At 52.8% G+C, this 21,927-nt stretch overlaps 1 protein-coding gene across 1 annotated transcript; it reads left to right on the top strand.

Annotated features, from left to right (window-relative positions):
- Window positions 1–5,932: 5,932 nt before the first annotated feature.
- ARF1 (ADP ribosylation factor 1) lies at window positions 5,933–21,335 on the top strand. The gene is made up of 5 exons (XM_023203605.1): window positions 5,933–6,055; window positions 19,199–19,383; window positions 19,463–19,573; window positions 19,711–19,835; window positions 19,980–21,335. Exons 2-5 carry the CDS (start codon window positions 19,236–19,238, stop codon window positions 20,139–20,141), a joined length of 546 nt encoding a protein of 181 aa, XP_023059373.1. The 5' UTR covers window positions 5,933–6,055; window positions 19,199–19,235; the 3' UTR covers window positions 20,142–21,335.
- The last annotated feature ends 592 nt before the right edge of the window (window positions 21,336–21,927 follow it).

The following is a 21,927-nucleotide window of genomic DNA, read 5'->3' on the forward strand; positions in this document are numbered from 1 at the left end:
CAAAGTGCTGGGATTACAGGCTTGAGCCACCGCGCCCGGCCTCCAGCTAAGTTTTTAATGTTTTGTAGAGACGGGGTCTCACTGCGTTGCCCATGCTGGTCTCAAATTCCTGAGCTCAAGTGATCCTCCTGTCTCAGCCTCTCAATGTGCTGGGATTACAGGCTGAGCTACCACGCCTGGCCACTTTGATTTTAGTGTCCTTCTCTGGGGTGGTGAAAAGTTGACCACCCTACAGGAGTCCCCAATATCGTCCTAAGACATTACTGCTCCGTGCAGCCCCCAAGCTGGGGGTGTCACACACAGAGTGAGTCTGTAACGCATCTTGGAGACAAGGCCCCCAGCCCAGGCGTACCCCTCGTGCTAGCCTCTGCCTAGAAGCTTGGAAGGTGGAGAGGAAGCCCTGAAAGAGAGGTACAGACTCCAGTCCCCTAAAACCTGGAGGTGGGTCTCAAAAGAACAGCTTTACCCAAGGGGAGCCCGGCAGGCACCTTCACAATGTGCCTCTCCCTTTCCCCCATCTCTGGGGGCTGGCCCCTTTCTCACTCCCCACCCCACCACCTCATGGGAACATCACCCAGGGGTTGCCATGGCCCCATGCCCTGGTCAGCCACCTGCTGGTGTCCTCATCACACCTCCATGTGGAACCTCTCTCACACCCACCTACCGGCCTCAGCCAGATGAGACTCCTGCCCCTTCACCCACACTGCTCTTCCCAAACGGGGCACAATCAGTCATTCTCTAAGGACAAAGGGAAGCCCCCCAACCAGCTTTCCTCACCAACACATCTCTCCCATCTCTGACTTCCTGCCACATAAGGTTCGCCTTAAACAAGCCTTACTTGATGCCAACATCCCCTGATAAGCAGAGCCTTTTGTCAAAAGTCTGCTTAGCCTCTTGTGTGCCCACAGCAACGGTAGCTCACTGCCAAGATGCTTCTACATTTGGAGCTGCAATCTGTTCTTCTGTGTTGGCCCCGGTCACGAGGCTGGCTGTGTCCCCTGCCACAGACCCCCTGTCTGTCCCCCAGTCCCTGGTTGCCACCAGAGAGCTCTGACTCAAAAAGGCACTAGAGCAAAGTAGCTCCACACCTTCAGACATGTCTCTTCAAATCCTTGGGGCAGCACCCAGTTCATTTCCAGGGCTCTGAGCTCAGATACAGGTCTCGATGTTGGCCAAGGAGATCCCAGGCAGGCCCCGAGCTGTGGGGCAAAGTTGGTCACTCTGCAGAATCCCAGGTTCTGACGTCCAGCCTGGAAGTAGACTGGAAAGATCCCTCTCCCCCAGGATCCCCCCCGGGGTCTCAAGGCTCAAATAGCCATTATCATGCCACTCTACTCCATCTGGGGTGACAGAAGGAAGGAGGGAGGGAGGGAAGGAGGGAAGGAAGGCAAGGTATTAGGGTGGGGAGTTGGCAGGCAGACAACTTGCCAAAGTCCCACGGGCAGAAGGGAGTGTCTGAAAGTAGGCAGAGGCCCACAGTCAGGGCCACTATCTGAGTCCAGGACAGGGAGAAGGCTCATGTGTGCAGGCAGGCACCACTCTAGCCAAGTGGGGTTTCACCAATGCCTAAGATAAGTGATGAATGGGACTGGAGAAATGGCGCCATCAGACACTTTAAGACTTGTGGTATGTCACTTTGGGAATGCCATGTATTTTGTTATCCTGATGGGAGGAGTGGATCAGTACGTGTACCCAGAGTCAGAACTTCTTTTGTTGTTAGCACCTGAAATGGTAAAACCAGGCCACCTCTGTCACTTCAGTTGACCAGGGAGTTTAAACAATATTTCCAGCCAGGCGTGGTAGTGCCCCCCTGTACTGCCAGCACTTTGGGAGGCTGGGTTAGGAGGGTCACTTTCCCAGGAGTTCAAGACCAGCCCAAGCAACAAAGCAATACCTTGTCTTTAAAAATAAAAAAGAGAAAAAAATCTTTACAGATTTCATGCAACAGCTCTGAGATGAAAAGTTCTGATATTTCAGCAACAAAAACCACAGGTACTGCTAATACTGCTTTTTGGGAATGCTGCTTGCATTCGAGATGGGAGGAAATGCTAAATGTCACTCAGAGATTAAGAAGAGCCAAGATGTGCTTTTCTGCAACCCCTTCCCAGACTGCTCACCTCACTGGCTCCCCATTTGTCCACCTAGGCATGACAAGAGGCTGGAACCAGACAGAAAACAGTCCTTGCCCTGAGAAGCCAGCCTGCCTGGGAAAACAAGGTCCCCCGAGAGCTAGTCCAGAGGAGGGGCATGTGCAGCTCTAGGCTTTCATCTGAGGTTTGGAGGGCTGGCATGAGATGGGGAAACTGAGGCCAGAGTATTAGGGGAAACAGGTGATGCTTCAAGAGGACCAGAAGTCAGAGGAATATGAGCTAACTCCCTGGAGTTCACGGAACTCAACTGTAATTTCCTAAGCCACTGTGTAGTGCAGGCAAGCCCCTGGAACCCCCACCACTGGCCACCAGCTTCCCGAATGACCCCAGACCCCAGCCCAGGCTCAGAAGGCAGGGCAGGGCCACCCTGAGCTGGGAGGTGGGGGCCTCTCCCAGGGCCCATGCAGTCAGAACAGCCATAATTCCTGTGGCATGCTCCAGGTCCTGTAGTGTGACCAGTCAGAGGGGAGGCTTTGGGTAGGGGTCTGGGGGAGAAGGAAACAGGGCCAGGCAGAGGGGACAGCAAGGTCCTAGCCCCACCTCACCCCCCAGAGAAGTCTTTAAGGGTATGAATTCTTCCTGCCACAGGTCTTAGAGGTTGAGTGCTTGGACTAAGCCCTGAGTGTGAGGAGAAAGTACTGATTCTGGTGGAGGCAGTGCCACCCCACAGAATGCCCTGGCATCTTGCAGTGTGATTCTCCAGCTTTAGCCCATCTATAGTCTCCCAATAGAGAGAGCCGGCAGAGCAACCATGTGGGAGACAGAGTGGGGCAGGAAATCCACAGAGGAGAACTCTGTCCTGGGATGCCTGGTATAGTAGTGAGCTGCCCATCACTGGAGGAATCCAAGATAACATTGCAGTCTGCAGAGGCACCAAAGCACTTGTTCCCCAAGAGGGAGGGCAGGGCTGGGGAAAGAGTAAAGGTGTTGGCAGTAAGCAGACTTGGGCATGGAGTAGTCAAGCTTCAGAGGGGTTTCATCCTAGCTGGGTGACATCAGGTACATGTGAGACCTCTCTGAACATCTGTGACCTGGCTCAAATGCCGCACACTTCATAGCCCTGCACTCAGAGGTTGACCAAAGTGCCTGCCAGGCCTGAGGTGGGCTGGGGTCCCCTTCACCTAGCCACAATGGCTGCCTACTAGGTCTCCAACATGGGTATTTCTGCTTCTTTGCTCCAGACAGCTCATCTGTCCCTCTAGCCGCATTCCCTAGGAGGCCAGCCCGTTCCGTTGTTTGGCATCCATGTCTCTGACCTGGTTCTCAGGTGCAGCCACCCCCAGAAGAGAGAAGCCCAGCCCCACCTGAGCTGGCATCTTTGAGACTGACAGTGGAGGCAGCCATGAAGGCTGGAGGGTCCCTGTCCAGCCTGGCCCCTAATCCCCTCCCTCTAGACAGCTCATCCCACCCCTCTTGGCTAAACCTCCTCTGATCCCAGGGACCTCAGAGTAGAGAGAAAGGGATCCCTACTCCTTAGGCAGTGTTGGGAGAGCACCGGGGCCTCAATTTCCCCAGGAACTCACTGCCTGACACTTCTTAGCTCCCTAGTGGGTCTGTTTCCAGGGGCAGAAATCTGGGTGTGACTACCTGGGCTCCCCTGCACCTGTCTGGCTTGAAGACATCACTTTTGTCCTGGTGGTGGTGGGGAGGCCAAACCAGGAGCACAGAATCAGCGGAAAGGGACTTTTTAAAAAATTATTATTATTTTCAGACAGGGTCTCACTCTGCAACTCAGGCTGGAGTGCAGCGGCAGAGTCCTAGGTCACTGTAACCCTGAACTTCTGGGCCCAAGCGATCCTCCCACCTCAGCCTCCCAAGTAGCTGCAACTACAGGTATGTGTCACCATACCTGGCTATCTTTGTAAAATTTTTGTAGAGATGGGGTCTCATTATGTTGCCCAGGCGGGGGAAGGTACATTTCTTAACCCTAGGGCTGTGTATACAGAAATCCATTTTATTACTTTTTAAACTGTGCATGTATCTGACATACACTCTTTCTGGTCTGCATTTTTTCACATTTAAAATAAAATATTTTAAAGGGGCCAGGCATGGTGGCTCACACCTGTAATTCCAGCACTTTGGGAAGCCAAGGTGGGTGGATCACCTGAGATCAGGAGTTTGAGACCAGCCATGGCCAACATAATGAAACCTTGTCTCCACTAAAAATACAAAAATTAGCTGGGCGTAGGGGCAGGCGCCTGTAATCTCAGATACTTGGGAGGCTCAGGCAGCAGAATTGCTTGAACCCAGGAGGCGGAGATTGCAGTGAGCCAAGATTGTGTCACTGCACTCCAGTATGGGCGACAGAGCAAGATTCCATCTCAAAAAAAGAAAAAAAAAAAAAATAGAGTATTTTAAAGGAAGGGGAAGCAGGCTCTAGTTCCCACACAATCCCCACTCAGTGATACTGGAGCCACCCTGGCCACGCTCTGCCATCAGAGAACCAAAGCCAGGTCCCTTCAGCCCTAAAGTGGCCATAACTACATGTATCCCCCATGAAATGTCCGCACACGGCCCAGTTCTGGCTGAGCGGGGACAGGTAGCACAATCAAAAGGCTCCACAGGCATCCACACCCCTCCCTGGGGCTTTCCAAGAGTATCTGAGATGCCTGTAGGGTGGGAGAGAGACGTTCTTCCCCTAAACAGACAACCTGCCGCAGCTTCACAGAGGTGAGATTTCAGACGGGAGCCCCAGGCAGAAAATGGGACTGAATTTGGGGGCAGCAGGGTCACCACTTCTGGGGTTCTTCGAAGCCACCGCAGGTGCAGCCCTGGGGGAGAACTCCGACCATCGCAGCCTGCAGAGGCAGTGAGGACGCCCTGCCCAAGGGGCAAGCAAGGTAGGTGACGGCGGCAGCAAAGGGGCGCAGGAGGCCTGGGCCAGGCCCAGTGACCCCACCCCTTAGGCCCTGCCCCCGGGCTTCCCCCTGGACAAATCAGGTTGATTCCCGACCTCCAGAATACCCAGAGAACTGTGCTGCACGGACAGTCTCCCACAAGCCCAATCCCTCACAGCTGCACAAAGGAAGAGGCAAGAAGACCTGAGGGTGGTGGGCAGAGCCAGGCCTCTGTTCCCTTCTGACCAATCCAGGAGGGCTTCCTGGGAGCGGGGTCTCCTCCGCCTCAACTGGATCTCAGCTGAAAGGCCAACTCATTAGAGATCGCTGTGACCTCCCTTCTGGGCACCCGTCCCCAATTCTGGACCCCACCCCCACAGCCCCGGACTCCCCCTGGGGTCCCCAGGCCACCTCCTCCTTTGCTTCATCTGTAGCCAACTCCCCGGCATGAGTCCGCGCGAGTCACTGCGGCCTCCGGGGCACCGAGGCCAGTGCGGGGACACAGCAGGCCTCCCTCCTTCGGACCTTCCGCCGCGGCCCCGCGAGTGCCACAGGTTTCCACAGGGCCGGGGCACACGGACCCGCGCAGCCTGGGAGCCAGGGACCCCAATGTGGGCGAAGGGGCGCCTCGCACCCCAGTCCTCACGCGGTCCCCGAGGGCTCGCGGTGACTGCCGGGTCGGGGAGGAGGAGGGTGGCAACCCGGCCGCGCCGCTCCAGTTGCTGCAGCAGCCGCGCGGGCCTCAGTTTCCGAATCTGCCAAACGGGCGTGTGGGAGCCACAAGGTGTCTTTTCGGAAGACTCACAGGCGCAGGCGCAGACGGGTGCGCGCCCCTAGGGCGCGCGCGAGCTAGGACCGCGGCCCGGGGCGGAGTGTCCCCGGCCCCGCCCCCTGCAGCCCTTCTGGAGCCAGCGCGCCTGCGTCGCGGGCGCACGGTGGGCGGAGCTCCCGGCGTCCCCGCCCCTTACCCGGCGTTCCCCGCGCCCGCAGGCGCTGACGTGGCCGCCGTCAGAGCCGCCATCTTGTGGGAGCGAAACCAACGCCTGGCTCGGAGCAGCAGCCTCTGAGGTGAGGGCAAGGGGCGCGGGTCGGTGTGAGCCGCACACAAGCTGGAGCTGGCGGGGTCTGGGGACTGGCCTCAGGGCGACTTGAGGTTCGCGAAGGGCACCGCGATCCCGGCGGCGGCGGCGACAGGGCCGGGCCGGGGGCGGACGAGGATGGGCCGGGCTGAGGCTGGGGCCCGGCCGGAGTCGGGGCTGGGAGGGCGGGCGGGTAGGTGAGCTCCTCGCGCCCCTCACAGGTTCCCGGAGTCGCCCGCGGCCCCTTGTCCTCCTCTGCCGGTCCCTGCCCCCGCCCGTCGCCCGGAAGTCAGCCGGGACGCCAGGCTCTTCTCCAGGAAACCTGGGCTTCCTGCTTCCCTCGCCTCTGCCCCTCACGTTTCCCGAGGCCGCCCGCGCGTGGAGGGTTGGGGTAGCGGCCTCGGGGGCCGGTGGGGGTTGTGGGGCCTCCTCCACCCGAGTACAGGCTAGCGAGCGGCATCCGGGCGGACCGCCGCCTCGGGGACCGGGAAACTGAGGCTCAGGCGGCCCCAAGACGCCGTCAAGGTCACGTAGGTGGTGGGAGCTTGCACCTTCGCCTCCCGACTCCATCCAGTTCGTGTTTTCTCTGAGGAAGGCACTGGGTCAGGGGCGGTGAGAGCGAGCGGGCGGGAAGTGGACAGGACCCCGCGCCTTTCCCTGTCTGCTGAACGGAATGCGTGGACCTTCGGGGAAGCCCAGAGTGCCTCCCTTCACACCAGTGAGACGCGATTTGGGGTCAGTATGAAGTCTCCGGTGGCTTCCAGAGGGCCGGTCCATGTTCGCTTTAACTCCAGGGTGGTTTCCTTGACGTTCTCGGCAGTAGATTAGAAGGCCTCTTTTGAGCTGGTGAATCTTTTAACTTGCTTGCGGAACGACCTGCTCGCAGACACTAGGCCGCAGAGGCCGGCCCCAGCGCTCTCTCGGGGCACAGCCTGGGTGGTTACGGCTTGTGAGATTGGGGCTGGACAGCCGTGCGCACCTAGAGTGTTAGATAACCATTCCGACGGCACCTCCTGGCACTCTCCCTTTCCGTCCAGGCAGCCAGTTGCTGCTTTGCAGGAATTGAGCAGAAATGCGCTCGGAATCGCAGGCAGGAAAAGAAGGGAGGTCGGAGTCTTTGGATGGTCCCCGAAGTCGCCGCCTAGTTGAGAGCTGTAGAGTTGGTGCCACTGCCCCTATTGGGAGTGGGCAGTTGTATTGCTTGTTTCAGAACTAGTGGTCAGCAGTTTTCTTTGCCGCCGGCTGTTGCAAGGCTGGTGGTTCTGGCCTTTTCCGCAGTGTGTTGGGAGGAGTGTGAGATGCCGAGGTGCAGTTATGTGCAGCCCCTGTGGCCCTCTGCTTTTGCGTTAGCCGTTGTCTAACACATGTGACTGCACGGATGTTGTCCTCATTTAATTTGAATTTTCACCAGCACTACCAAGGTAGCCAGAGCCATAAGGTCCTGAAATGCCGTACTATTAGCTGGGTCCAAAATTGAGAAGAATTGAGTAGTATAAATGTTAGTCACACATCTGATTGGCCACATTGTTAGAGATGTGTTGTCCACATTTTCACATGTTGATAGACCGGAGAATATCTGTCACTTGTCTTTAGGTGTATCTTGTTGAAAATAAATCCAAATCATTGCAGCAGTAGGAATATGCTGTTGCCTGTCAGGCAGTTTTTCAGATTTGCTAGTTGGAAAAGATTTGAAATAGTTGATTTGGACAACAGCTGAGTCACACAATGACTGTGAGTGAAAAGCAAAAACTGGTTCTGTGCCCCTCACAGTTCTGGTTTTGTACATCATGTAGTCTAGCTATGCGCTGTACCTCTTGCACAATATGGAGAGGACATTCAGACATCTTCACCTGCTCATCTGCCCCTACGGACTGGACAGGCTTGAAACTATAGGAAGATGGATTTGGCCTTTCATTTTTCACTTCAGTAAAATTTAATATGGACTGTCAGCTGCTGCAGTGATCATAGAAGTAGACCTAACTAAGAGAAAAAAAACCTGTTGTTCAAGTTCACACGCGAAGTATATGACTGTGGTTTCAGAGAGTTGAAGCAGTTCTTTCTAGATTCTTCAAATTAAATGTCTCCTTGGTGTATTTAAACCTGCTCTTACTCACAGGCCATGCTCACCAAGCTTTTGTACACACTTCTTCCTGAGCTGTGACCATTCTCTTGAGCAAGAGGCTGCAGCCAACCTGGGCTGGCGAGCCCATACTGTCTCTCATAGGCATTCTGTCCTCTCCCCCTGACCTCTCACCTGGGTAAGCTCAAGAGGGTGAAAGGAAGTAGAGTGCACTGTCAGAGGTAATTGGCAGAGAAACACGAAAAGGCCTTGCAGTGGGGATCTTAAATTATGAGAACTTGTGTTTTCTGTGTTGTTCCTGCTCCTCATTGGTGTGGTTGGTTGGTAGGGGTATCCTGCCTGTAGCATCTGAAGTGGTCTTTTGGAAAAGGTTTAGCCCCTTCATGTTGGGATTCCAGGACTTGCCTTCATCCTCAGGTTCGTATTCTCCTGTGGTGGTTATAAACTCTTTAAGGCATAGTTGCACTTACCGCCTTACAGCTCTGCAGGTGCCCAGCACCGTCTTGGAAGGTAGTTTCACATTCTCAGGTAGGTCAGATGACCTTGTTAGCAACTTGACAGACATGTCCTGGATGTCTTTTGTTCCCAGGAGGCTCTCAGGTCCTCCCCCAGAGTCCTGTCACTCTACCATCTACAAGGATGAGGAGACAGTGAGGCTGGCTGATGAGCCATAATGTCCTTGACTAATAATCCTGGTTTCCTGGTTCTCACACAGTGGTAACAAGGGCTTGCAGCAGGTTGTCAGCCAACAGACTGGGAAGGGTGGTGCTTCTTACAGGCCCTGATAACAGGAGAAGCCTAAATGACATCAAGAGAAGAGACAGGGAAAGCATAAAAGGCAGATTTTCACAGGCACAGCAATTGAGAATGATTCTGTTTAGAAGGCAGACGTTCTCCCACACCACTGAGGGCCAGGGCTCACTGCTAGTATACAGCGTGAAGTGAATGGGAGACTTGATTCAGTCCATGAACATTTCAGGAAGTTAGAAGTCTATAGTTGGGGATTGCAAAATACATATCTGGCCTGCCTCCCATTTCCTGCCATACAACTACTAAAATACTTGGAATTTCCAAAGTGATGATGTCTTTTTGTACCCTAATGAGTTGACCAGTGACGGGCAGCCCCTACGAAACTTCAGGGTAGAGCTAGTCACGCGGCCAAGGCAGGATTAGAGGGTTTCAGCCCCACTCTCCAATTTCCCCAGAGTGGAGAGGGACTGAAGATTGAGCTGGTCACCAGTAGCCAATAATTTAATCAATCACACCAATATCATGAAGCCACACTTTTGCCTTCAGTAGTTAACAGCATCTACAGCCCCGTGTTTCCACATTTGTACAAAGGAATGTACAGACTGAACCACACTTAAGTACAATACTGAAATAGCATGAAATTCCTTGTTGATGGGAAATACCCAAAAGGCCTGCCTGGGCTTTCAGAGAGCTTCCAGAAAGCTGAATTCATGGAGGTTCCTGGAGGGTGGCACGCCCAGGAGGGCAAGGTAGCTCTGTGTCTCTTCCCTCATACCCCACCCTATGCATCTCTCCATCTGTATTGTTTGTAATATCCTTTATGAAAAACCAGTAAACTTTAGTGTTTTTCTGAGTTCTGTGAGCCACTCTAGCAAATTAATTGAACCCGAGGGGAAGGAGTTATGGGAACCCTGATTTATAGATGGTTGTCCAGAAGCACAGGTAAAATAACCTGGAGCCTGTGATTGCCTCCAGGTGGACAGTGTCAGAATTGAACTGAATTAAAGGACACCTAGCTGGTGTCTGCTGCAGAACGCAGAACTGGTTGCTTACTTGGCATGTGTGGAGAAACCCCTGCTCATGTGGTGTGAGAAGCGACCTGTGTTATAAGTGAGAAACTGAGTTTGGGTTTTCCTGTGTCCTCAAAATAGTGTGTTTTGAAAATCTTCTAGGCAGAATGTATTAAAATAGTTTTTACTCCCTGAAGGGATGCCAGCAAGCTAGAAAGATTCATTTCCAAAGGACTTCCAGTGGTAGCATGGCTAGATATGAGACATCTTTCCATTTGTGTCATACAGCAAGTTATTTTTGCAGTACCATATACACTATACAGGAAACTTTTAAGTATTTTATAGGTTTGATTTAGGTCAAGAGGACTATTACTAGATATCATCTAGACTCATCCTGAGGATTGGGAACGCAGGCAGTTAGATGTGCCTGTGCTTCGTACCTTCTGTAGATGGGAATGCAGTTGCTCACTCACTAATCAAATTTATTGATTTATATTTAAAATACTATGAATACATCTGGCAATTTTGGTGGTGACATATTCCTTAAAATATTTGTATTAACCAGGCACTGTAGTTCACACCTGTGTAGTGCAATCTATTTGGGAGGCTGAGGCAGGAGAGTAGATCACTTGAGCCTAGGAGGTCAAGGTTGCAGTGAGCTGTGATCATATCACTGCACTCCAGCTTGAGTAACAGAGCAAGAACCTTAGCTCTTAAAAAAAAATGTATACCTACTCACCAGCTGAGGACCTGGAGGCAGGTTTAGAAAACAGATTTTGAACATGCATCCCTCTTGTGGTGTCTGACATCACTGAGCTGCCACACTTTTGCCTTCAGTAGTTAACAGCATCTTCAACCCCATTTTTCCACATTTTTACAGTCAAATGAATGTTCAGACTAATCCACACGTGAGTACAGTTTTTAAACAGCATGAAATTCCTTGTTGACGCGATAGGTTTTTTGTGACAAACTTAATTTTTAGGGAAAGCACATCTGCAGATGTATACAGTTGATCTTCATGAGCCCTAGGGGCCTGATAAACATTCTTTTGCCATTGTTTTCTCCTCTCCTTGGTAGTGAGTCACTTGTGCAGTGCCCAGCGGAAGAGGGTGGGAGGCTGGGGAGGAAGGCCTGTTCTGGGCAAAGGAAGCCCTACTTGATGAGCATGAGGGTCCACGGGGGCAGGGGCTATGACAGTGAGTGCCACACAGAGCCACCCACACTGGTGGAGGGAAGGCAGGGAGATACCAGGACCATCCAGAAGGGGCTAAGTGTCATTTGACAGGTGCCATGTGAGCAGAGATGCGGAGTGGCCTGGGACAATCAGGGTAGAATCCCTGAGGTGGATGCGCTGGCTGAGTTTGGAGACCTGCCAGGAGCAGGGTGCATACTGGGTGGGAAGCCTGCTGGGTTGTGCAGCGGCCCTCAGAGGGGGTCTACGATCCCCAGAAAAAGGATTTGGGGAATCTGGGGGGGCATTTTGGGTGGCAGCACTGGCACCTTTGGCAGTGGCAAGAACACTTCCTGTCTGACCTTCATGTAGGGGAGGTCATCTAATGTCCTAGATGACCTAGACCTATGTCCTAGACTTGTTATAAATATGAAAAAAAAGAAAAACTTTTTTGTGCATAGTTTTAACAGGTGTTCTGAAGTTTCAGGAACAGAATCACCTTATAAATCAAAGATGATTGTGTATTGTTCTCTTCAGAATCATAGCAAGAATTCGGTTTCCAGAAGGAAAAACTACAGTGGTTGCTTCATGGACACAGCTTGCCCTTGAGGTTGGAGGTGTCCGTGCATGAGCAGCCTGGTAAGGGTGGTTCTCTGGCTGCCACCTTTGGTCCTCTAGCGTAGTTGTGAAGTCACTTTCCTTTACTCCCCATTGCATCATAGTTGGGGCAGAGCAGTGGTTCTCTGCCATCTTGTGCGAGTGCTGGGATGCTGTCTCCACTTCCTTTTGGGTTGCCAGAGGCAGCATTTAGAGCACAGTGTGGGCATTATGTTGTGGACCAAGGCAGCCTGTTGCAAGGACCTGATCTGGAAGCAGCCGTGGGGCAGCTCTGAGCAGAGCATCGGGTCATCTGGCTGACTGGTGTGCTGAGAACATGCAGGAGGAGGCTGGAGAACAGGGTTCTTGCCTGGGGAGCAGGAGGGAGGTTACCTGCATCACAGTGGAGAATGCCTGTTGGGTTTGGGTGGGGGGTTTCGGCAGCAAAGCTGGCTGTCAAGGGGCAGGAATTGGGAGGAGGGTCTAAAGCCTTGAAGAGAAATATGGGGTCGCTGTGTAGGGGCCGCCATCACCTGGAGAGCAGGGCAGATGCCAGTGTGTGTGTGAGACCTAGGTCACCTGAGGGGAGGTCCCCAGAGAGTGTCCCTGCGGTGTGCCTTTCTCTTACCTTCTGGAGTGCATCCAGAAGCGAGGATTTCCTGCAAGGGTAGTGGCCTCCCAGGGCCTGTTGGGGGTGTCCCTGTCCCTTTACATGTCTGACCAGGGTGGGGTGGGGTGGCAAGGCAGTGCTCATCCCAAAGCTGGGGGAAACCTGGTGATGGCTCCCACTCCCATTGTTGCACTTCGCTTTTGATTCCTCTGGAAGAGCAAGTCTTTGTGTGGTGTTTCCCCTCAGCCCACATTTTAAAAATGAAAGTTTCTTGAAGGCAGAAATCAAGTTTTAGGCATTGGCTCAATTACTGGTGCAGCCACTGCATTAATTTTCTTTAACCTGGTATGGAGAAGCTGCAAGGGCCCCACCCCCTCCTAGTGGTTGGAGGAAGGAGCAACTTGCTCTCCCAGTTTATGACAGCAACACCAGCAGTGTGCTGTTCCAGTTCCCCATTTTTTTTTTTTCAAGTGATGTGGAAAGGGGCCTTCAGGGCGCTGGATCCCCTGGCCCCACACAAGGTTGGGCCCATGTTCACCCCAAACAGCGCCTGGCAGTAACTCAGTGCCCAGCATGTCTGTGGTCAGTGTGTAGTTCAGAAAGTGAACTGGCAAAGCTGAATAAATGAGATTTACTTCCCAGCAGAGGTCAGAGGCCCTTTCACCCTCTCTTCCTGGGTTCTTGGCACTCCCCCTGAAAACCAGGGTAGCATTGTCACATCAGATAGCTCTGCCATGTCTGCGCTGACCATGCCAAGATGGGCACTGTGGACTCAGCCTCTGGTCATTGCTGGAACCAGCGGCCTCCATGTGAGGTACAGGGGAACGCACTGCTAGCAGATGGTTGGGGTATGGACACTCATCCTGCCCTCTTGACTTGGTGCTGTGCCATCACAGTCACTCGCTGTTTAGCATGCTGTTTAGAGTGAATCACAAGGGTCCAGGCCCCTGGGAGTGCCTCCCCTCAAGTTGGAAGAGCCCTTAGGCACGGCATAGGCTCCTGGCAGAATTGGGCTGGGCCATGATCGAGGGCGTTGGCACCTCACCTAGGAGTTCGGGTTCTGGTCAGAAGTCCTGTGGAGACAGGGTCTCCCCTGTGGGCACCAAACTGACCTCAAACTGCTGGTTCTTTGGCCCTGGGGACGGGGCTGGTTGAAGTATTCTCCCTGCATCTGTCACCTGCACAGCAGGGATGCTGTGTTTCTTGACTGTTCCGCGTTGCAGTGTTAAATCCCTGCAGGTTCCTCATTCTAAGCTTGTGTTGTGAGTTTCAGTGTTGTGGGCTAATGTGGATTTGCATTTCTGGTCTTGGTTTTCCCAGTGACTAGTCTGTCAGCCACTGCACTGGGGACCAGGTAGAGGCCAACTGCACCCTGCCTGCCAGAGTAGAAATACTGGTAGGCCCCAGGCTCTGCTGCCCCTTCCATGTCCTTGTGTAGGCATCTATGGACAAAGCTGACTCAGGGTTTGCACAGCTGCAGGGAGGCCTGGAAACATGGGTTTTATTCTAGAGGGCCTTGTGCTCAGTGACAGACCAGAGTCCCATCACTGAGAGAGCAGGGCAGGGGCAGCACAAAGGACTGGATGGCGTTTGCCATGATGCTGTATGCATAGCCAGCGCAATTCCCTCATTGTAGCTATGGTCAGGGGTCATAAGACACTGCCCTCAGAAGCCCTGGGAGCCCACCTGGTGTGTGCTCAGAGCTGTGCATCTGCATATTTCAGAAGGGCTTATGTTTGGTGAGGTGCTTTGAGGACAGTTAAGTAACACTTCACAAATACCAAGAAGCAAGAAATACACAAATAAGCAGTTAGTGGGCAGTGACTCTTTGGTGTTCACATTAGCTGTAGTCCTAGAACTCAAGTCCATGATGTGGAATCACAAAAATGGAATTCATTTCTAGCTGTCAGTACACAAACTGATTTAAGATACCACCTTGAATGTTAAGCTGACAAACAGTGATCTAAACTGAATTTCACTGATTGCCCCATCTGAAAGAACTGATAGATAATGCCCTCCCTTAACTCAAGGCCAGCAGCAGATGTGTTAGAGGGGACCCTCGTCTCCTAATGGCTTGTGGGGTCACTGCATCAAGTTGTAATGCCTAATGAGCTCCTCTAAAAACATCCTGAAACTTTTGTTAAAAAAAAAAAAAAAAAACCCAGCAGACTCAGTGGGACTCACCTTCAGATGCAAGCCAGAATGACAGTTCTAGAATGTGTGTGCTGTTCTTTTGTCTCAGTCTGCATGATTGCAAGTCTCTTCAACATGATTGGGTCCATAGAGTGTCTCGGTCGTGTGTCTTCCCCTCTGATCATGCCTTTTGATTCGCACCTGTGTCACAATTGTGCTGGCTTGTGAGATGTGTCTGTCACCATTATCGGCACATTTAGTTTTCCCTTTACATGAGTTTTGGTAAAATAGTGACAAAATGTAATGTAGTGCTTAGTTGCAGAAAAATGTCAGGCCTACAGAAATGGAGCATTTGGCTGGTGGGTAGACTGATGACCATAGGCTTTATTTGGCTGCTGTGGTAAACAAGCAGCAGCTTGTGCAGGTGAGAATAAATGGCCATATTGCATTTCATTTTAAGGACTCTCTTAAAATGAAAATCCTCATGTGGGAAATGAACACAGGCTTTCACAAAATTGATCATCTACACTATATGTATGACTGTTGAAAGGCTGCTGTTCCTCAGAAATCCTTAAAATGTTGTATAATGTACATGAGTCCCTTCGGAAAGTCATCGACTTTGTTCAGTTTCCTCAGATTAGATAGTAAAATTGAGATTATGAACTATAAAGATGTGTGTAATTTATCTGTCAGTAAACTTGACTTTAATAAAAGCTTTTTAAAAAAAAACTCTGGGTGGGGTGCATTGGCTCACATGCATAGTTCTAACTACTGTGGAGGTCAGGGCAGGAGGATCACTGGAGCCCAAGAGTCCAAGACCAGCCTGGGCAGGATAGCGAGACCCTGTCTGTAGAAAATATTAAAAATCAGCCAGGCGTGGTGGTGTGCCTCTGCAGTCCCTGCTACTTGGGAGGCTGAGGTGGGAGGTTCGCTTGAGCCCAGGTGTTCAAGGCTGCAATGGGCTGTGATCGAACCGCTGAATTCCAACCTGGGTGACAGAGTGAGGCCCTGTCTCAAAAAGTGAACTCTGGATGTCACTGGCTTTCCATGTAAGCAGAGCACACATCATGTGAGCCCCATTCGTGGATGTCAGTCAGCGGAACAGAATCTTGGACCTGGAGCTTGTTTGTCCTGTGCTAGAGGTTGGAGGTATCTCTTTTTGTTGGTTCTTGTCAATTCAAGTCACTTAGAGATTCTGTTCCGTACACCAGCTCTGACAGGTTGGGGAAAATGATCTATCTTCTGCCTGCGCCTGTTCCCTTCCCTGACTCATGCCAAAGCATCTCTGAGATCTGCAAGGGACTGAGGATAGTACTGGCTGGTGGTCTGGGTACAGGCCACAGAGGCGCTGGCTCCCCTGTGCATCTGGACCATTTTGGTCCGATCCATTCTTAGACACAAAACGGATGTGAACTCACAGAGCTACATTTTCTCCCCACGCCATTCAGTGAGGTGTCAGGGAATGTAGCTGCCAGAGGTGACTGTCCTGTTCTCTGGTGTAATGCCTGAAGGCCACCTTAACCATTGGTCTCTGGTCCTCACTGAAGAAAAAAACATTCTTCCTAAAAGACTTTTCTTCCCCAGAGTTGGAGCTCACAGGGTGGTCAGGAAAGAGAAGTAGCCACTGGTGGCTCCTGGCATCCTCCTGCTGGGCAGCCCTTCTCTCATAGTGTGAGGGGTCCCATCGTGTACAAGCAGGAAAGCTCTGAGAAAGCCAGGGTTTGCTGCTACCACAGGATAATTCTGATGAACCTGAAAAGAGGGTTTTGGCTTGTGTGTGGGGAACTCTGGTGGAAGAAAGGGTGACAGCACTTGGCCTGGGCATGACACAAGTTAGGCCCTGGAATTGAGAGCGGGGTTTGCTGTGGATCTTTCTCCCTCGTCCGAGACTCTGTTGGGTCTCCACCTGTCACAGAAGCAGTAAATGGTGCAGGGGCTGGCAGGTCCAGGGTCCTGTGGGGATGCTGGAATGTGCCGAGGCAGGATGTGCCAGCCACCCTCTGCCCATGTGTGCAGCAGGGCCGCAGATGTGCTTGTGGGTGGGAGAAACTAGGCTGGCTGTGCTGATGTCTTGACACCTGAGGTTCAGCCCTCCTGGTTCTGCCATTCCCTTGCAGGGCCGGGCACAGTGGCTCACTCCTGTCATCCCAGCACTTTGGGAGACCCAGGTGGGCTGACCAACATGGTGAAACCCCGTGTCTACTAAAAATAAAAAAACTTGTAAAGTTAACAAGCCTTTGACACCACACATCCTTGCCTTAGCTTTCCAACACCCCAGTAATAACATCAGGACTCCCTGAGTATCGTACACCATATGTTTTCCTGGAGTAACTTATAAAAGGCCCTCTTTTCATTCCATTTCATGTTTTTGAGTTTTTCCTGCGAACCTGTCATTAGTTTTTCCCCATTGCCCAGAGTTGCCCAACCCCATAATACAAGAACACGTAGGTGGTGTGCCCCATTCTTGCAGGTGTCTACTTCCTGCTCCAGTCTGAGGCAGTTGGCTAGGCTGCTGCTCTCTCTCCACGTTGCTGTGGGCTTGCATCCTCTCCCTGGATCCCTAGGGGAGCTTCTTGCAGGGAGCACGTGAGAGGTCTGAGGCCCTGCGGTTTGGGAGTTATTTTCATTCTCCCCTAACACTTGTTGGATACTTTGGCTGGGTATAGAATTAAAGGTCATGTTCTATGGGTTTTGAAAGCACTGTTTCAGAGTCTTCCATTCTCTGGGGCAACAGAGGTGTCATTTGCCTCTGGGCATTCTGGAGTCCACCTTGAACCTTTAGTGGGTCTCATCTAGGTCCTTGGCTTTGTGCTTCGGCCCTGGGTCCCTGCTCTGGAACACAGAAAAATTTCACCCCGTAATTTCATACGTTCTTTCTTTTAGGGTTTCCGTTAGTTGATATCTTAAGTTAACATAGTCTTCTGTCTTCAGTCTCCTGTCTTGGTTGCCTTCTTCCAGATTCCTTTCATATTTGGGTCTCTTATGTTGGTGGCCTTTCAAAGGCAGACAGGCCAGTCTCTTTAGGGGGTGGGGGTGGAGCTCCAGTTGCTTGTGTGTGGATCTGCTGGGGCATATAGGACTCTCAGGAATTATTCTGGAATTTCATGGCTCAAGTGTGTTGTCATGGCTCAGCGCAGGCCTAAACCCTGCTGCAGCTGCTCCCCTAGACCAAGCTTGTCCAACCCTTAGGCCGTATGTGGCCCAGGATGGCTTTGAACCTGACCCAATACAAATTTCTAATAAAACATTGATATTTGGGGGGGGGGGGTTTGTTTTGGTTTGGTTCATCAGCTGTTGTGTTAGTATATTTTGTGTGTGGTTCAAGACAATTATTCTTCCATTGTGGCCCAGGGTAGCCAAGATTGGACATTCCTGCCCTAGACAGTCCCAGCTTCATCCCTTGGGTCCCAGGTGGTCCAGCTTTCTCTGCCTGGTCAGTCATCACGTCCAAGGTCTTCCTCCCTTTTCTCTGCCCTTCAAGGTGTGTGTGTCATTTTGGTGTCTTCATTGGCAGTGGTTGCAGGAGTGGACTGAGAGGGCACGTATTCAGGCTCTTCTGTGTTCCATGGGTGGTGGTCTTCCTCTGGGCTTAGAAAACCTGGCTGTCCCCAAAAAGGGAACACTACAGTGAAGGTCCTTTTAAATTTCAGAATTCATTTAAGTTTCAGAATAGGTGATATGTTCAAAACCAAGAGCAAAGTGTCCAGAGGACACTGATCCAGCTTGAAGGAGTTCTGCGGCTCATCTGGGATGATGGCAGTGTCAAATCAGACACGGGCGGCCAGTTCACACCCACTGAAACACGCAGGCATGTGTGGGCTCTCACCAATGTTGAGAAATGGAGAAGAGGCATTTCGTTGAAGTAGTGCGCGGGGGTGACTGGATGAGAAAGTCACAGCAGACAGTCATGGCCATGATTTAGCCAAAAGCTGCCTCCGTGTGGAACCCCTGGTGGAGGAGGTCTGATGAGGGGTGGGCGTGGTCACAGGCTCCTTGCATGTCCTCTTGAAGGCAGAAGCCTTCTTTACTCAGGGTAAGCCCCCCTGCGGGTGCAGTGAAGAAGCAGTCAGTGTTTCAGAAAGTGACCAGTTTTTTCTCAAGTCTCTGTTGGGAATAAAATCACCTGATTGGTGAAAGTGTCCGCTGGGCAGTGAGGCCAAAGCCTAACAGCTTCAGTGTCCTTACAGAGGCGTCTGGGCATTGGAGGCCCTTCCTGCTGGAGTCTCTGCAGGGCTCTGATGGTGGGTGCCAGCCAGTCGACTTAATTGCTGTCCCTGATTTTTGTGTTGTGCTGAGGGAACCCCTACCATTGCGGTGTGGGGCACTCATGGCGTGCGTGCCCCATCGAGGCATTTCCTCATAGGAGTGTGTCCCTGAAGGTGTCCTGCTGTGTCTGGCCTGGTCCTGTGTGCTCTGGTCCTTGTGAGTGTGGGGAAGCAGAGTGAGTTCTGTGTTGGGGTGTAGAGGAGCCTTGCACACACCTAGAAGCCAGTCCTCAGGCAGCCAGCGTCCCCTCCTGCGTAGGCTGGGATGAGGCAGCCTTTCTGGCCATGCAGTCATGGGGATGGCTTCCCAAGGTGAGGGCAAGAGCTTCTCAATTCCTGACTCAGCTGTTTTCCCTCAGCCCCCATCTTGAGGTGGATTTGGGGGGCTTGGGAGGCAGGGCTGTTACCCTGTTTCCCTGCAGGCTTCCAGGAGGTGGGGTGTCCCTGGGTGGGTGATCTCTGAGCAACTGCTGCTGGGCAGCACAGAACCAGACATGGAGCACCTTGTCTCTCCAGGTGTCCCTGGCCAGTGTCCTTCCACCTGTCCACAAATATGGGGAACATCTTCGCCAACCTCTTCAAGGGCCTTTTTGGCAAAAAAGAAATGCGCATCCTCATGGTGGGCCTGGATGCTGCGGGGAAGACCACGATCCTGTACAAGCTTAAGCTGGGTGAGATCGTGACCACCATTCCTACCATAGGTGAGGTGGGGGCCAGTAGGGAGTGGGTTGGGCTGGACTGGGCCAAGGTACAAGGCCTCACCCTGCATCCCGCACCCAGGCTTCAACGTGGAAACCGTGGAGTACAAGAACATCAGCTTCACTGTGTGGGATGTGGGTGGCCAGGACAAGATCCGGCCCCTGTGGCGCCACTACTTCCAGAACACACAAGGTGAGTGGCTGGGGCCTGGTCCCATGGGCCCTCCTGCTTCTAGAGAGGGGGGCTAGCCCATAGATGCAGCATCGATGCCCATAGATGTGGCAGGGGGCCTGTGTTCCCATGACCATTTGACACTGGCTGCCCCGCAGGCCTGATCTTCGTGGTGGACAGCAATGACAGAGAGCGCGTGAACGAGGCCCGTGAGGAGCTCATGAGAATGCTGGCCGAGGACGAGCTCCGGGATGCTGTCCTCTTGGTGTTCGCCAACAAGCAGGTAGGCACCCGGGCCAGCCTGGGTAATGTGAGGCGCCAGCATGGGTTCCTCCAGGGCGCCTGGTGGTAGGGGTTACTGGAGGCTGGTGGGGCCCCTTTCTGTGTCCTGGGGACAGCCCTTCCCACCACCCCTTCCTTCCCCCAGGACCTCCCCAACGCCATGAATGCAGCTGAGATCACAGACAAGCTGGGGCTGCACTCCCTACGCCACAGGAACTGGTACATTCAGGCCACCTGCGCCACCAGCGGTGACGGGCTCTATGAAGGACTGGACTGGCTGTCCAATCAGCTCCGGAACCAGAAGTGAATGCGACCCCCCTCCCTCTCACTCCTCTTGCCCTCTGCTTTACTCTCATGTGGCAAACGTGCGGCTCGTGGTGTGAGTGCCAGAAGCTGCCTCCGTGGTTTGGTCACCGTGTGCATCGCACCGTGCTGTAAATGTGGCAGACGCAGCCTGCGGCCAGGCTTTTTATTTAATGTAAATAGTTTTTGTTTCCAATGAGGCAGTTTCTGGTACTCCTATGCAATATTACTCAGCTTTTTTTATTGTAAAAAGAAAAATCAACTCACTGTTAAGTGCTGAGAGGGGATTTAGGCCCATGGGCACCTGGCCTCCAGGAGTCGCTGTGTTGGGAGAGCCGGTCATGCCCTTGGCTTTAGAGCTGTGTTGAAATCCATTTTGGTGGTTGGTTTTTAACCCAAACTCAGTGCATTTTTTAAAATAGTTAAGAATCCAAGTCAAGAACACTTGAACACACAGAAGGGAGACCCCGCCTAGCATAGATTTGCAGTTATGGCCTGGATGCCGGTCACCAGCCCAGCTGTTCCCCTCAGGAACATGTGGTGGCGCAGCAGACCGCGATCAATTCTGCATGGTCATAGTAGAGATCCCCGCAACTCGCTTGTCCTTGGGTCACCCTGCATTCCATAGCCACGTGCTTGTCCCTGTGCTCCCACGGTTCGCAGGGGCCAGGCTGGGAGCCCACAGCCACCCCACTCTCCCACAGGCCGCCCCACCCACCTTCAGGCAGCCTATGGGACGCAGGGCCCCATCTGTCCCTCAGTGACCGTGTGGCCAGAGTGGGTCCGTCGTCCCCAACCCTCGTGCTCGCTCAGACACTTTGGCAGGATGTCTGGGGCCTCACCAGCAGGAGCGCGTGCAAGCCGGGCAGGCGGTCCACCTAGACCCACAGCCCCTTGGGAGCACCCCACCTCTGTGTGTGATGTAGCTTTCTCTCCCTCAGCCTGCAAGGGTCCGATTTGCCATCGAAAAAGACAACCTCTACTTTTTTCTTTTGTATTTTGATAAACACTGAAGAAGCTGGAGCTGTTAAATTTATCTTGGGGAAACCTCAGAACTGGTCTATTTGGTGTCGTGGAACCTCTTACTGCTTTCAATACACGATTAGTAATCAACTGTTTTGTATACTTGTTTTCAGTTTTCATTTCGACAAACAAGCACTGTAATTATAGCTATTAGAATAAAATCTCTTAACTATTTCACCGGCTCTCCAGTGCTTCCACGTAGGCATACTGCCCCCAGGAGATGGTGGATCAGCCAGCTTTAGGAAGTGCAGGTGACTGCCTAGGGCCACCACCTGAGTCCATACCCTCCCCATGTCCCCTCCTGAGTATGTGGGTACTTTTCTGTGTCTGTGTGAGAGGCTCTTCCAGCATGGTTGCCCACACTGACCTTGGTCTGTTTGCAGTCCTTTTGGGCCCAGCCAGTGAGAACTGGGCCACACAGGGCAGGGGTCAGCAGGCACCATGGAAGACCTCAGCCTCCATCCCTCCCTCCCTCGGCCTGCTGCTGAACCCGCTTTGTATAACTGGCTATGGGGCAGGGCTACTGCTAGCATACATAGTGCTTTGTACCAACCGGGGAATGGTCCCGGTGTGGGCACAGCCCCCAACTCTCCTCAAGATGCCATGCAGCAGGGAGCTGCCAGTCTGGGGGTACTTGTTTGTGGGATGTGGCCATTAGCAGGTCTAAGGTCTGCCTTCTGTTGGGCAGAGTCCCGACGACCTTCATCCCCCTTGACAGCACCCAAGACAGCACAGTCTCCACTCCAGTAACCACGTGAGGGTGAGGG

This window comes from Piliocolobus tephrosceles, chromosome 1 (assembly GCF_002776525.5).
Source record: "Piliocolobus tephrosceles isolate RC106 chromosome 1, ASM277652v3, whole genome shotgun sequence".
Lineage (NCBI taxonomy): Eukaryota > Metazoa > Chordata > Mammalia > Primates > Cercopithecidae > Piliocolobus > Piliocolobus tephrosceles.

Bases quoted from the DNA above. Each gene is read 5' to 3' on its own strand.
- ARF1 (XM_023203605.1), top strand. From the start codon at position 19,236: ATGGGGAACATCTTCGCCAACCTCTTCAAGGGCCTTTTTGGCAAAAAA. The intron at 19,384-19,462 runs GTGAGGTGGGGG...TCCCGCACCCAG, and splicing joins GACCACCATTCCTACCATAG to GCTTCAACGTGGAAACCGTG. The intron at 19,574-19,710 runs GTGAGTGGCTGG...GCTGCCCCGCAG, and splicing joins CTACTTCCAGAACACACAAG to GCCTGATCTTCGTGGTGGAC.